Source organism: Panthera tigris, chromosome C2, assembly GCF_018350195.1.
Source record: "Panthera tigris isolate Pti1 chromosome C2, P.tigris_Pti1_mat1.1, whole genome shotgun sequence".
In the NCBI taxonomy this organism is placed as follows: Eukaryota; Metazoa; Chordata; class Mammalia; order Carnivora; family Felidae; genus Panthera; species Panthera tigris.
Genome location: NC_056668.1, coordinates 103,486,527 through 103,499,831, shown reverse-complemented (window position 1 = coordinate 103,499,831; position 13,305 = coordinate 103,486,527). Strand labels below are relative to the sequence as shown.

The following is a 13,305-nucleotide window of genomic DNA, read 5'->3' as shown; positions in this document are numbered from 1 at the left end:
AGTACCAAACAAAAGTCACAGAGCTGAACACAATAACTGAAGTGAAAGACACAGGAGAGGCATTCAACAGCAAGTTAAGATAAAGCAGAAGAAAGGATCAATGATCTGGAAGACAGGGCACTGGAATGCACCCCAACAGAGCAGCAAGGAAAAAAGAAATTTTAAAAAGTGAAGACAGCTAAGGGACCTACAGGATAACATCAAGTGGAACACATTCCCATAATGGGCTCTCAGGAGAAGTGAGAAAGAAAGGTACAGAAAATTAATTTGAAGAAATAATGACTAAAAACTTTCCTAACTTAGAGAAGCAAACAGTATCCAGATCAGGGAAGCCCAAAAAGTTCCAAATAAAATGAACCCAGAAAAAGCCACACCAAGACACATTATAATTAAAATGTCAAGAGTTAAAGATAAAAAGAGTAAATTAAGGAAGCAACAGAAAAACTTATTGCGTATATGACAAGCCCCATAAGGTTATCAGTAGATTTTTCAGGATATGGTTTACAGGACAGAGGCATGATATATTCAAAGTGCTGAAAGGAAAAAATTCCCAACCAAGAATACTCTACCCAGTAAAGTTATTATTAATTGAAGGAGACAGACAGTTTTCCAGACAAGCAAAAACTAAGGAATTCACTACTACTAAACCAGCCTTACAAGAAATGTTGAAGAGACGTCTTTAAGCTGAAAGGATAGGACATTAACTTGTAACAAGAAAAAATATGAGAGGAAAAATAATCAGTAGACAAAGGAAATATATGGTAAAGGTAGTAGACTAATTACTTCCAAAGCTAGCATGAAGGTTAAAAAATAAAAGTAGTAAAAATAACTGTAATTACACCCATCAATTAAAGGGACATACAAAATAACAAGATATAAAATGTGAGGCAGGGGGTAAAAATGGAGTTTTGGAATGTGTTCAAACTTAACCTGCTATCAACTTAAAATACTCTGGTATATGTAAAAGCTATATATGTAAGCCCTACGGTAACTGCAAAGCAGAAACCGGTAGTAGATACACAAAAGATAATGAGAATGGAATTTAAACATAACATTCAAGAAAAGGCATCAAACCACAAGGGACGAGAGCAAGAGAAGAAAGGAACAGAGAACAACAAAACAGCCAGAAAACAATTAACAAAATGTCAGTAAGTACACATACTTATCTATAATTACTTTAAATGTAAGTGGATTAAATTCTCCAATCAACAAACACAGAATGTCTGGGGTGACTCAGCTGGTTAAGCGTCTGCTTTCAGCTCAAGTCATGATCTCAGAGTTTGTGGGTTCCAGCCCCACACTGGGCTCTCTGCTGTCAGCGCAGAGCCCACTTCGGATCCTCTGTTCCCTCTCTCTCTGACCCTCCCCTGTTCACATGCATGCGCGCTCTCTCTCTCCCCACCTCTCAAAAAAGAAATAAACATTAAAAATAAAAAGACACAGAATGTCTGAATGGATAGGAAGTAACTCTCATCCATATGTTGCCTATTAGAGACTCACCTCAAATGTAAGGATACACACAGACTAAAAGTTAAGGGATAGAATAAAAGGGTTTCATGCAAATGGAAACCAAAAGAAACATGGGGTAGCTATCCCATGTGTATCAGCTATGTGTATCAGACAAAATAGACTTCAAAACAGACTGCAATAAAAGACAAAGAAGGACATTACATAATGCTAACAGGGTCAATCCAGCAAGAAAATACAATGTTTGTAAGTCTTTATGGATCCAATATAGGAGCACCTAAATATATAAAGCAAATATTGACAGATGTAAAGGGAGGAACTGACAGCAATAAATAGTGGGGAGGCTTTCATACCCCACTTACATCACTGGATAGACCATTCAGATAGAAAATCAGTAAGAAAACATTAGCATTAAACAACACATTAGACCAGAATGACTTCACATATATATATACACAAACATTCCATTCAAAAGTTATAGAACACACATTCTTTTCAAGTGCACATGGAACATTCTCCAGGACAGATCACATGTTAAGCCACAAAAGAAACCTCATGAAATTTAAGACCAAAAACACATCAAACATCTTTTTAGAACACAGTGGTATGAAAATAAAAATCACAAAACTGGAAAAATTATAAATACGTGGTGATTAAACAACATGCTACTGAACAATCAATGGGTCATGGAAGAAATCAAAGGAAAAATTTAAAAATATCTTGAGACAAACGAAAATGAAAGTACAACATGCTAAAGTTTATGGGATGCAACAACAGTTCTAAACCTGAAGCTCACAGTGATACAGAAGGACTACCTCAAGAAACAAGAAAAACCTCAAATAATCTACCTTTACTAAAAGAACTAGGAAAAGAGGAACAAGGCTCAAAGTTAGTAGAAAAACGGAAATAATAAAGATCAGAGCAGAAATAAATGAAATACAGACTAAACAGATAATAGAAAAGATCAATGAAACTAAGAGCTGATTTTCTGAAAAGATAAACAAAAACTGGTGAACCTTTAGCTAGACTAAGGAAAAAAGAGGGTCCAAATAAATAAAATCATAAATTAAAGTTGGGAAGTTACAACTGTTATCAAGGAAAATTAAAAGATCATAAGAGACTTCGATAAACAATTACATGCCAATAAACTGGACAACCTAAAAGAAATGAATAAATTCCTATACATTTACCATCTTCCAAGACAGAAATGGAAAATCTAAATAGACCAATTGCTAGAAGCGCAATTGAACCAGTAATCAAAAATCTCTCAATAAAAAGTCCAGCACCAGACAGCTTCACTGTTGAATTCTACCATTCAAAGATTTAACACCTATCCTTCTCAAACTCTTTCTAGAAAGTGAAGAGCAGGGAACCCTTCCAATCAGTTGAGGCCAGCATTACTCTGATACCAAATTCAGACAAGGACATCACAAATAAAAAGTATTATAGGCCAAAATTTTTGATGAATACAGATGCAAACACCCTGAATGAAGTACTAGCAAACCAAATTCAACAATACATTTAAAAAATCGTAAGTCATGATCGAGTAAGATTTATTTCAGGGATGCAAGGATGGTTTAACATCTGCAAGTCAATTATGATATACCACATTAACAAAATGAAGGTTAAAAATCGTATGATCATTTCAACAGATGTAGAAAAAGCATTTGACAAAATTCAACATCCATTTATGATAAAAATTCTCAACAAAGTGGGTACAGAGACCAATATAATAAAGGTCTCATATGATAAGCCCATAGTTAGTATCATACTCAAAGGTGAAAAGCTAAAAACTTTTCCTCTAAGATCAGGACTAAGACAAGGATGTCTACTCTCACCAATTTTATTCAAAACAGTATTCAAAGTTCTAGTCAGAGCAAATAGAAAAAGAAAGAAAATGCATCCAAACTGGAAGGAAGGAAAACTGCCATTATTTGCAGATAACATAATGCTACATATAGGAAACCATAAAGACTCCATAAAAAATACTACTAGAATAAATGAGTTTGGTAAAGTTGCAGGATGCAGAGTCAATATAGAAAAATCTGTAGCATACTTATATGCTACAAACTATTAGAAAAATTAAGAAAACAACTCCATTTACAATTTCATCAAAAAGAGGAAAATACCTAGGAATAAATTTAACCAAGGAGGTGAAAGACCTATGCAAAAAACTACAAGACACTGATGAAAGAATCAGATGAAACAAATAAAAACAAATAAATGGAACAATATTCCATGCTCCTGTCAAAATCCCAATGGCAGTTTTCAAAAAAATAGAACAAACAATCCTAAATTCATATGGAATCACAAAAGATTCTGAATGGCCAAAGCAATCTTGAGAAAGAAGAATCAAACTGGAGGCCTCACGCTCCTTGATTTCAAACTATATTACAAAGCTACATTAATCAAAACAGTATGGTACCTATGTTGGCATAAAAACAGGGATGTAGATCAACAGAAAAGAAATAAACCCATGCACATATAATCAATTAATTTACAGCAAAGGAGGCAAGAAAAGACATTGGGGAAAGGACAGTTTCATCAATAAACGGCGTTGAGATAACTGGATAGCCAAATGCATTAAGAATGAAACTAAACCAGAATGTTATACCATATACAAAAATGAACTCAAATGGATTAAAGACTTGAATATAAGACCAGAAACTGTAAAAATTTCTACTAGAAAACACGGGTGGTAAGCTTCTTGACATCATTCTTGACAGTATTTTTTTGAACTTGACTTCACATGCAATTAGCAACAAAAGCAAAAATAAATGCAACTACATCAAACTAAAAGCTTCTGTACAGCCAAGGAGACTATCAACAAAATAAAAAGGCAACCTACTGAATGAGAGTATATTTGCAAATCATGTATCTGGTAAGTGGTTAACATCCAAAATATATAAAGAATACCAACCCCCTCCCCCAAAATTTGATTACAAAATGGGAATAGAACCTGAATAGACATCTTGCTAAGGAAGGCATACATATGGCCCACAGATAGATGGAAAAGATGCTCAACATCACGAACCATCACGGAAAAGCAAATCAAAACCATAAGGAGGTTATCACCTCACACTGGTCAGAACAGCTAATCAAAAAGACAAGCAATAACAAGTGTTGGGCAGGATGCTGAGAAAAGAGAGTCCTGGTGCACTGCTGGTGGGCATGTAAATTGGTGCAGCCACTATGGAAAACAGTGTAGAGGCTAATGAAGAAACTAAAAACACATGATCCAGTAATTCCACTTCTGAGTATTTATCTGAGCAAAATGAAAACAAATTTAAGAAGAGTACCCAGTATTTTCACTGTAAGTATCTTTGCCACCAACACTTTCACCCTATAACTAATTGGCCATAAGGCAATTATGCCATTAAAGAGAGGCATTCATTTAAAAGGACATAATGAGGGGCGCCTGGGTGGCTCAGTCGGTTAACCGTCCGACTTCGGCTCAGGACATGATCTCGCGGTTCGTGGGTTCAAGCCCCGCGTCAGGCTCTGTGCTGACAGCTCAGAGCCTGGAGCCTGTTTCGGATTCTGTCTCTCTCTCTGTCTCTCTCTCTCTCTCTCTCTCTCTCTCTCTCACCCTCCCCTGTTCATGCTCTGTCTCTCTCTGTCTCAAAAATAAATAAACATTTAAAAAAAAAATTAAAAATAAATAAATAAAAGGACATAATGCAATATGAAAAATGCATTAACAAAATTAAAAAGACTTTATTGCAAAATACAACATTTGAATACATTTAAAATGTGTGTAGATTCATGTAATTCTATGCAAACAACTGATTTTATTTTGCAGACTAAGCACTTGTCCTCAAAGTCTTTCTTTCATAATATACGTTTTTTTTCCTTATTGATTCATCTCTTTATTTGGCATCACCTTTTCTCATTTTTTCGCTAAAATTTTTTCCTTAAGGGAGGTATTAAGTTTCTAAATACAAGGATGCATGCATATTTGTAACAGTTTTGTATGGCACTGTGAAAGTCTTCTACCTTGTTCTCTGTTCTCAGCATGCTGTCACATGTCTGTTGATAGATGTTTCAAAGTTCTAGGAGAAATGTGGGTTCAAAACTCTGTGCCACTGTATACACTATTATGAGGGCTAAGATTAATATAAAAATGGGAGTACCGTGTCAATGGAGAAATGAAAGCAAACTCAATTATTTGATGAAACAAACACACTATCAAATCAAACTGTCAACCAGTTTTTCTGATACCTTTTATGGCAAAACTGCTTTACAGCCAATGCGTTTTGTGGGGGAAGTGTTTTCAGCAAAGATACTTACGGTGAAATCGCTGGGAACCTTTGAAGATATATGCACCCCTATGTTCATTACAGCATTATTCACAGTAGCCAAGATATGGAAACAAAGTGTCAAATGATGGATGGATGGATTACAAGATGTGTGTACATGTACACATGTATACACACACATGCGTACACACAGACACAGACACACACACAATGGAATACCACTCAGCCATTAAAAAAAGAAAATAAATAAATAAATCCCTGTCCATTATGATGTCAATGGATCTTGAGGTACTAAGTGAAACAGGTCTGAAAGACCATGTATGATTTCACTTACATGTGGAATCTAAAAAACAAATGAACAAAATAAAACTCATAGATGCAGAGAACAGATTGGTGGTTGACAGAGGGGAGGGTTTTTTGGGGGTGGGTGAAACAGGAGAAGGGGGCCAACAGTTACAAACTTCTGGTCATAAAACAAGTCACAGGAATGAAATGAAATGTACAACATGGTAACTGTAGTCAATAATACTGTAATGCATACTATGTAATTTGATATGAAGATGGGGAAACTAGAGTTACTGTGATCACTTCTTGATGTATACATTTTTTTTTTTGAGAGCAAGACAGCAAGTGTGACAGGATTGGGCAAAAAGAGAGGGAGAGAGAGAATCCTTAAGCAGGTTCTGCACTGTAAGTGCAGAGGCTAATGTGGGGCTTGAACTCATAAACCTTAAGATCATGACATGAGCCCAAGTTCGGACACTGAAACACTGAGCCACCCAGGCACCCCTTGGTGTATATACATACATTTTGAGTCATTATGTTGTACACCTGAAACTAATTTAATGTTATTTATGTCAATTACACCTCAATTAAAAACAAACTTCACATGTGTCTTCAGACAGGCCAGTGAGTCCTGTACCACATAGCCCTTCTGAATCAAAAAGTGGTTCTGTTACTTTAGAACAAGGATGGGAAACAGAGAAAACTCTGTATCTAAACAGAGTAATACTGCATTGAACACATGATTCTTCCATTTTTTCTTTCTTCTGATATTACTTTACTTTGAAAAATGCTATTTAAGTACATGTAGATCATGCTTTACTCATAAAAAATCATTCATTCATCTATTATATTTGGTAAAATAAGACAGACAGTGTTAAAACCAATTCTAAGCCTCCTTCTAATCTTGAAAAAGCACTTAGGAAGCAAAATGAGCGACTAAAAGATTATCTTGAGATAATAAAATTTACTAGTCAATTATACAAAATAAAACCAAACATAAAAACCGAAACCCATTTAAACCTCAAATTAAGCCAATTTTATCATGATTTAAGGTAGTATTAATATTCTATGTAATATAAGAACAGAAATGTCTACAAAATAAAATGTTTACTTGGGTAAAACCTCTGTTCCCCTTTAAAATCATGTAGAAATTAGAGCTTAAGATTTTAACAGGCTTAGTTAGACAAGCATCCTGCTTACACACCTGAGAAGCATTTTAGAAGTACCTTCTTTAAAATTATTAATTTCTTTGTTTGATAAGAGAATTAAATAGTATTAATGAAAACAATACTCAGGTTATTACTTCCAATAATCTTCCACTTACAACTTTTGGAACATAAAAGAAAAACAATCCTATTAAAATAGCAATGAACAAATTTCAAGCTATTTTTCAACAGGACTACTTTATCAAAGATTTCTCTAAATCGCATGATGAAAATCTCATTAAGAGAGGCCAAGAGGTAGTATGGCAATGGGAAAACACACTTGTATTTGTATGAGGTCCTATAAATAAAGCGAAACTACAATATAATCGCTACTAAGGAAATGTTGTCAGATTTAGCATCAAATGAATTTATGGAAATAGAAAATGTCAGTCATTGGAACAACATGATCAAAGTAATATACTTAAGTTGGCCTATTTCAACTACCCCGTTATTGGATAGATATTATTTTATAATATATTCTTTTAACAGAATCACTATTTTTTTTTTTTACTAACTTCTTTGTTAGAAACCATAATTTTATCCATCAATCACCAACTTACTGGACTGAACTACTGCTTGAGTTTGTTCAGAGGTTCCAGATGCAATGTTTGTCAGAGCCCATGCAGCTTCAAACTGTAAAGAAGGACTACAAAAAACAAATAATTTTAATTAAACAGTAGGGATTTTTACATTGGCCCAAATACACTATCTGCCAACCATTCCTCTCCTGGAGCATTTTTAAAGTATTAAATATTTTGTTTCAAAAGGTGTCTATACATCTAGCTTTTTTTTTTTTTTTAAACTTCCAATGATTATTTACAATATCTCTTCAGTATAAAAAGCATCCAATTTCCTTGGGTGTCCGTATTTTTAGTAAAAACTCTTTATTAAGATACCTATATATTACTACCCAACAGTTTTCTTAAGTACTTACCGGCCAAGCTACTACTTGTCAATTCTCAAAGCTTAAAAGTTAAATGTATCATTCTCAAGTTCCTCTTAAGCCTTTATGTTCACCTCTTGGTGTAAACACACCTTGCACTGTTTTACCCTTTGGCTTTTTCAGTTCCATCTTATAGCCCTTTTCTTTAAAGATCAAACTAACTACTAGAAAATCTTGTTTTCTGCAAAAGATAGATTCTAAATTAGTTCTTAAAATAATGTACTTACTTGTCATCTCTTTCAAGACAATGGACTAAAATAGGCAATATTCCAGATTTTATTAAGTCATCGATTGGTGGATTTCGATCACTGGACAAAAGCTTCCTATAAGAGACACACATACCCTTGTGAAATTTAATGACATATAATTAAATTCAAATTCGTATTTGACATAGGGATGACACAAATCCTCACTCATTTGAATACCCTGCACAGCAATTTTATAAAAGCTTAATCAGATGATTCCTCTATATAAACCAAGTGATGGCTACTTATTTACTACCCAATAAATGAAAACTCTTTGCCCTAGCCTAAACCATTCCACAAGTTGGCTCCATTTTACCTAACTAATCTCATTCTCTGTAATTCAACAATAGATCAGTTGTCTGTCCCACCATTTCAATCTCATTTCCAGGCCCTTCACATCCTAGTCCCTACACTTGGAATGCCCTCTTTTCCGTCTATTCAAACTCTTATCTATTCAAAGTCCATTTCAAGTTGTATGTTTTCACAGTACCCTCTCTGAATTCCAAGAACATTTACACAGCATATGCTTACATTTGCTATTAAGTATCGCTATTTTTAATACACTTCGCTGCCTTCTCAATTAGGTTCTAAACTTTTTACATAGCAAGAATTATACTAAATGCTTTTCACAGTATTTTCCACAACATGGCACAATTCTTAACACAAAGTAGAAAATAACCCAGTCTTTCTTAATCGAGGTTCTAGATTTAATAAAAGAATTTTACTTCATTTACTTTACTTCATTTTACTTCACTGAGGACATTCTTAAATATTCAGAAATGTCCTTTTTTTCTGAGTGCATAATGTTGCATATAGTATCTACAAAATATGAGATCAGTTTGATGCTACTGTCTTGATCTGTGCTAAGGTACCATCAAGTTTTACCACATGTGCTTTTACAACATCACTGTAAATTGTTAGCATATTTAAAAAAGGCAAGTAAAGTCTTAGTATTATTGATAAATGAGTTTGATTTTGTATACTCCCCGAAGTTGTCTCAGGATCTCCTAGAGAGTCAAAGACCATCATCTGAGGGATGCCTGGGTGGCTCAGTTGGTTAAGTGCTCAACTCTTGATTTCAGATCAGATCATGATCTCATGGTTCGTGGGATCGAGCCCCTGTTGGGGCTGTCAACGTGGAACCTGCTTGGGATTCTCTTCCTCTCTCTCTGCCTCTCTCCTGCTTGCACGCACACACACACACACGTGTACCCTTTCACTCTCAAAATAAACAAACATTAAACAAACAAACAAAAAACACAAAAAAAACAAAGACCCTAATTTGAAAATATCTGCTCTAGGGGCCTTAGGGCTTTAATTATTTTGTAGAACTCCTATTGAGAAGAGTTGCTCCAAAACTATCAAATAATCAACAATGAAAAATGGTGAGCATAATGTATCAATTTTTTCCAGTTTATTTATTTACTTTGGGGAGGGGGGGCAGGGAGGAAGAGACAGTGACACAGAATGAGAATTCCAAGCAGGCTCTGCACGGGAGCCCGACACGGGGCTTGAACTCATGAATCATGAGATCATGACCTGAACCGAAATCAAGAGTCAGACACTCAACCGAATGAGCCACCCAGGTACCCCTCAAATTTCTTAATCATTCTATCTATAAACATAATTTGCCATTTTGAGATGTGAATACTCCTATGATTTTCTTCCTACATAACCAAGTCCTCTCTACGAAGTTCTTTTACCTGTAGTGGGCGATAGTGTTAATTCTATAATTTTCCTATCTGTTCTAAGGTTTTTAAAATACACAAAAGTAGGAAAACTAATAACCTATTCATTAATACAGAGGTCTCAGAAACAAGTTTTTCTGGTTCCCCTCTTAAAATATAGGAGCATACACCTCTAGACCACAGATTTCACAGCAGAAATATACAAAATAACATAATATTCCTACCTGGAAATCCACTGGGAAACTCTGTAGCCCTCAATCTTTTATCTTTTATTTTTAAAACCTTTACATCCAAGTTAGTTAGCATATAGTGCAACAATGATTTCAGCAGATTTCTTAATGCCCCTTGCCCATTTAGCCCATCCCCCCCCCACAACCTCTCCAGTAACCCTCTGTTTATTCTCCATATTTAAGAGTCTCTTATGTTTTATCCCCCTCCCTGTTTTTATATTTTTTGCTTCCTTTCCCTTGTTCATCTGTTTTGTATCTTAAAGTCCTCATATGAGTGAAGTCATAGGATATTTGTCTTTCTCTAATTTCACTTAGCATAACACCCTCTAGTTCCATCCACGTAGTTGCAAATTGTAGCCCTCAATCTTAATGTCTACTTGCCTTTACACTGCTATAGTAAGCTTATAACTCAATTTATTGTTTGATTAAAATAAGGACTGTGAAAAGAATTAGCTACCTGGGCAGGAGATGAAAAACCTGACTTTTTATAAAATTAAACCTATTAATAAAAAGTGAAGTTTTATAAATAACGTTTTTTGGGGTGCCTGTGTGGCTAGTTGGTTAAGCATTCAACTTCGGCTCAGGTCATGATCTCATGGGTTCATGAGTTCGAGCCCCACGTCAGGCTCTATGCTGACAGCTGAGAACCTGAAGCCTGTTTCATATTCTGTGTCTCCCTCTCTCTCTGCCCCTCCCCAACTTGTGCTCTCTCAAAAACAAATAAAAACATATAAAAGAATTAAAATAAATAAATAATGCTTTTCTATTCGTTGCTAGCAATAACCTGTCAAATCAACTCTTTCCTAGCATCTGTATGTATTCTGCAACTTGAAACTTTATCTGAGTTTAGAAAAAACTGCTATCAATACACTAAACCGGAAAAAAAATTTTTAAGTAAATTTAGTTGGTCTATGGACTGTTCTTTATTGTTTGTCATCAAATTTGAGTCACAGTAGTATTACATAGTGAAAAGTCAAACAGAACTCCTGTGTAAGTTATGAAATTTAAATATGTCCTCAAAATTTAACTTACCTAGCAGCTTGAACTGCACTTAACTGAATTCCTTGGTTATCACTTGAAGCATTCTATAAAAAATTAAAACAATTTTTGATATAGATACACAGTAATTAGAAATACAAATGAAGACACGGGAAAACGCTCAACTTACTTGAACAATAGCTTCTAGAGAGGTATTTTGCTGTAAAAAATTACAGAGAAAACAAAGTTAAAAAGTCACCTTAAAATTCTTTATGTAAAATCTTTCATTCGTTGTTTTATGTTACCAGAATAATGATAACTTACCACTCTATAATCGCCATCTATATCAGAATCTTCACAGATATCTTCATGTGGTACATTCCTTCTCTTTAAGAGATGTTCATCTCTTTTATTCTTAAAAAAAAAAAAATCAGAAAAAGAACTTTAGTTAAATAAAAGGATAGCTTCATACAAAGGTTACGCAATCCTGTCCTACAAAATGAAACAGGAAGTGCCTTTTAAAAGTAAAACACAAATGAAAAATTAAACCAAATTGTGAATCAAACACTTAAGCAACACTAATTTGAGACCCAAACCCCAAATACTACATTTTTAATGAACCGTGAACTATGTAAAAACAAACTGAAAAACAAAAAATTCTGATTAAAAAAGATAGTGTACAGTTTAAGCCAGAACCAATCATACATATTTATTTAAAAGTACTAAACCATTTTATACATCATCTGGGAGCTTCTCTTTATCACCTAAAAACAAAGTCAAAGCAAAAGGTGGGCAGTTCAAAATCAGATAGAAATCAACAATTCCTTACAAAAATCTAGGGCCACTTAAATTTCACTTAAAATGTGTGGGACAAATTTAAAGATATATATTTCCAACTATAACCTATTTTTCTTTTTTTACAGACATAACTTATTTTAATACTTGAAAAGTTGATGAAATTATAAGTAAAATAAGTTCTTTTCAGGGCATATTTACACCTGTAAATAGCAGAATTATTTAGTAAAACTGTATAGTTATGACTTACACTTCATATAAATTATTAAAAATTACAGAAGAAAAAACGCCACATAAGAATTCATTTATCTCTATTTCTGGATAGTGGACAAGTTGTACCTCGCCAACTTCAATAGCCTATCTAAGTTTAGTCAAAATCCTTCAGTTTTCAAAAGAAAAAGAAATGCTAGGCACTTGAGATTAATATACATTTAGTACCTTCCATATATGCTATAATGTTGTTAGAATTATGCTTGGAAGTACCCAATATTAATCAGACTCACCTTCCTTAATTCAACTACAACTTCATTTCGTTGTCTTCTCATAGTCTACAAGAAATTAAAGAAAAATATGTTTTTAAAAACACCACAATTTCCATCACCCAGAGAAAACCACTAGTAACATTTTAATGTACATCCCATAATCTTTTCTTCTAGTCATGTATGTACATAGTCACATTTTACTCATAATAAAGATCATAGTATATATATATATATATGATTTTCTATATTAGACATAAAATTTTAAAACTGTAGCATTTATAAAAATACAAAGATACAAAGAATAATAGAACCCATAAGCTCGCCTCCCATATGAACCACAACACTTAAGTAATACATGTACAAGGTTAGTAAACTCAACTGCTTAAAAGGAGGGGTGGGGGCATCTACCTGTCAATCCAGCTCTTTCTCTAAAGGTGACCTGTGTTAGATTTACTGTGTGATTTACTGTGACACACTTATCGATTTATTTTGTCTTCACCTTATTTTTGTTTACTTAATTTATAGAGTTTAGAGCCCTTCCATGGTGGTATATACAAATATCTTCTATTATTATTATTATTATTATTATTATTATTATTATTATTATTTGAGAGAGAGTGAGTGCACAAACACATGCATTCACTTGCACAGGGGAGGGGCAAGCAGAGACTCTTAAGCAGGTTCCACACCCAGCACCAAGCCTGAAGTGGAGCTGGATTTTGGATCTC

General features: G+C 34.2%; 1 protein-coding gene across 2 annotated transcripts in view; it reads right to left on the bottom strand.

Annotated features, from left to right (window-relative positions):
- KPNA4 (karyopherin subunit alpha 4) overlaps positions 1-13,305 on the bottom strand; it is a 68,126-nt gene that overhangs the window by 29,958 nt on the left and 24,863 nt on the right. For both annotated transcript variants that reach the window (XM_042998385.1, XM_042998386.1), the window contains 6 exons: positions 12,599-12,643; positions 11,625-11,714; positions 11,491-11,520; positions 11,355-11,407; positions 8,387-8,482; positions 7,777-7,862 (listed from right to left, as the gene is read on the bottom strand). In XM_042998385.1, the coding sequence (XP_042854319.1) occupies positions 7,777-7,862; positions 8,387-8,482; positions 11,355-11,407; positions 11,491-11,520; positions 11,625-11,714; positions 12,599-12,643 (400 nt within the window). The remainder of the gene's footprint in view (positions 1-7,776; positions 7,863-8,386; positions 8,483-11,354; positions 11,408-11,490; positions 11,521-11,624; positions 11,715-12,598; positions 12,644-13,305) is intronic.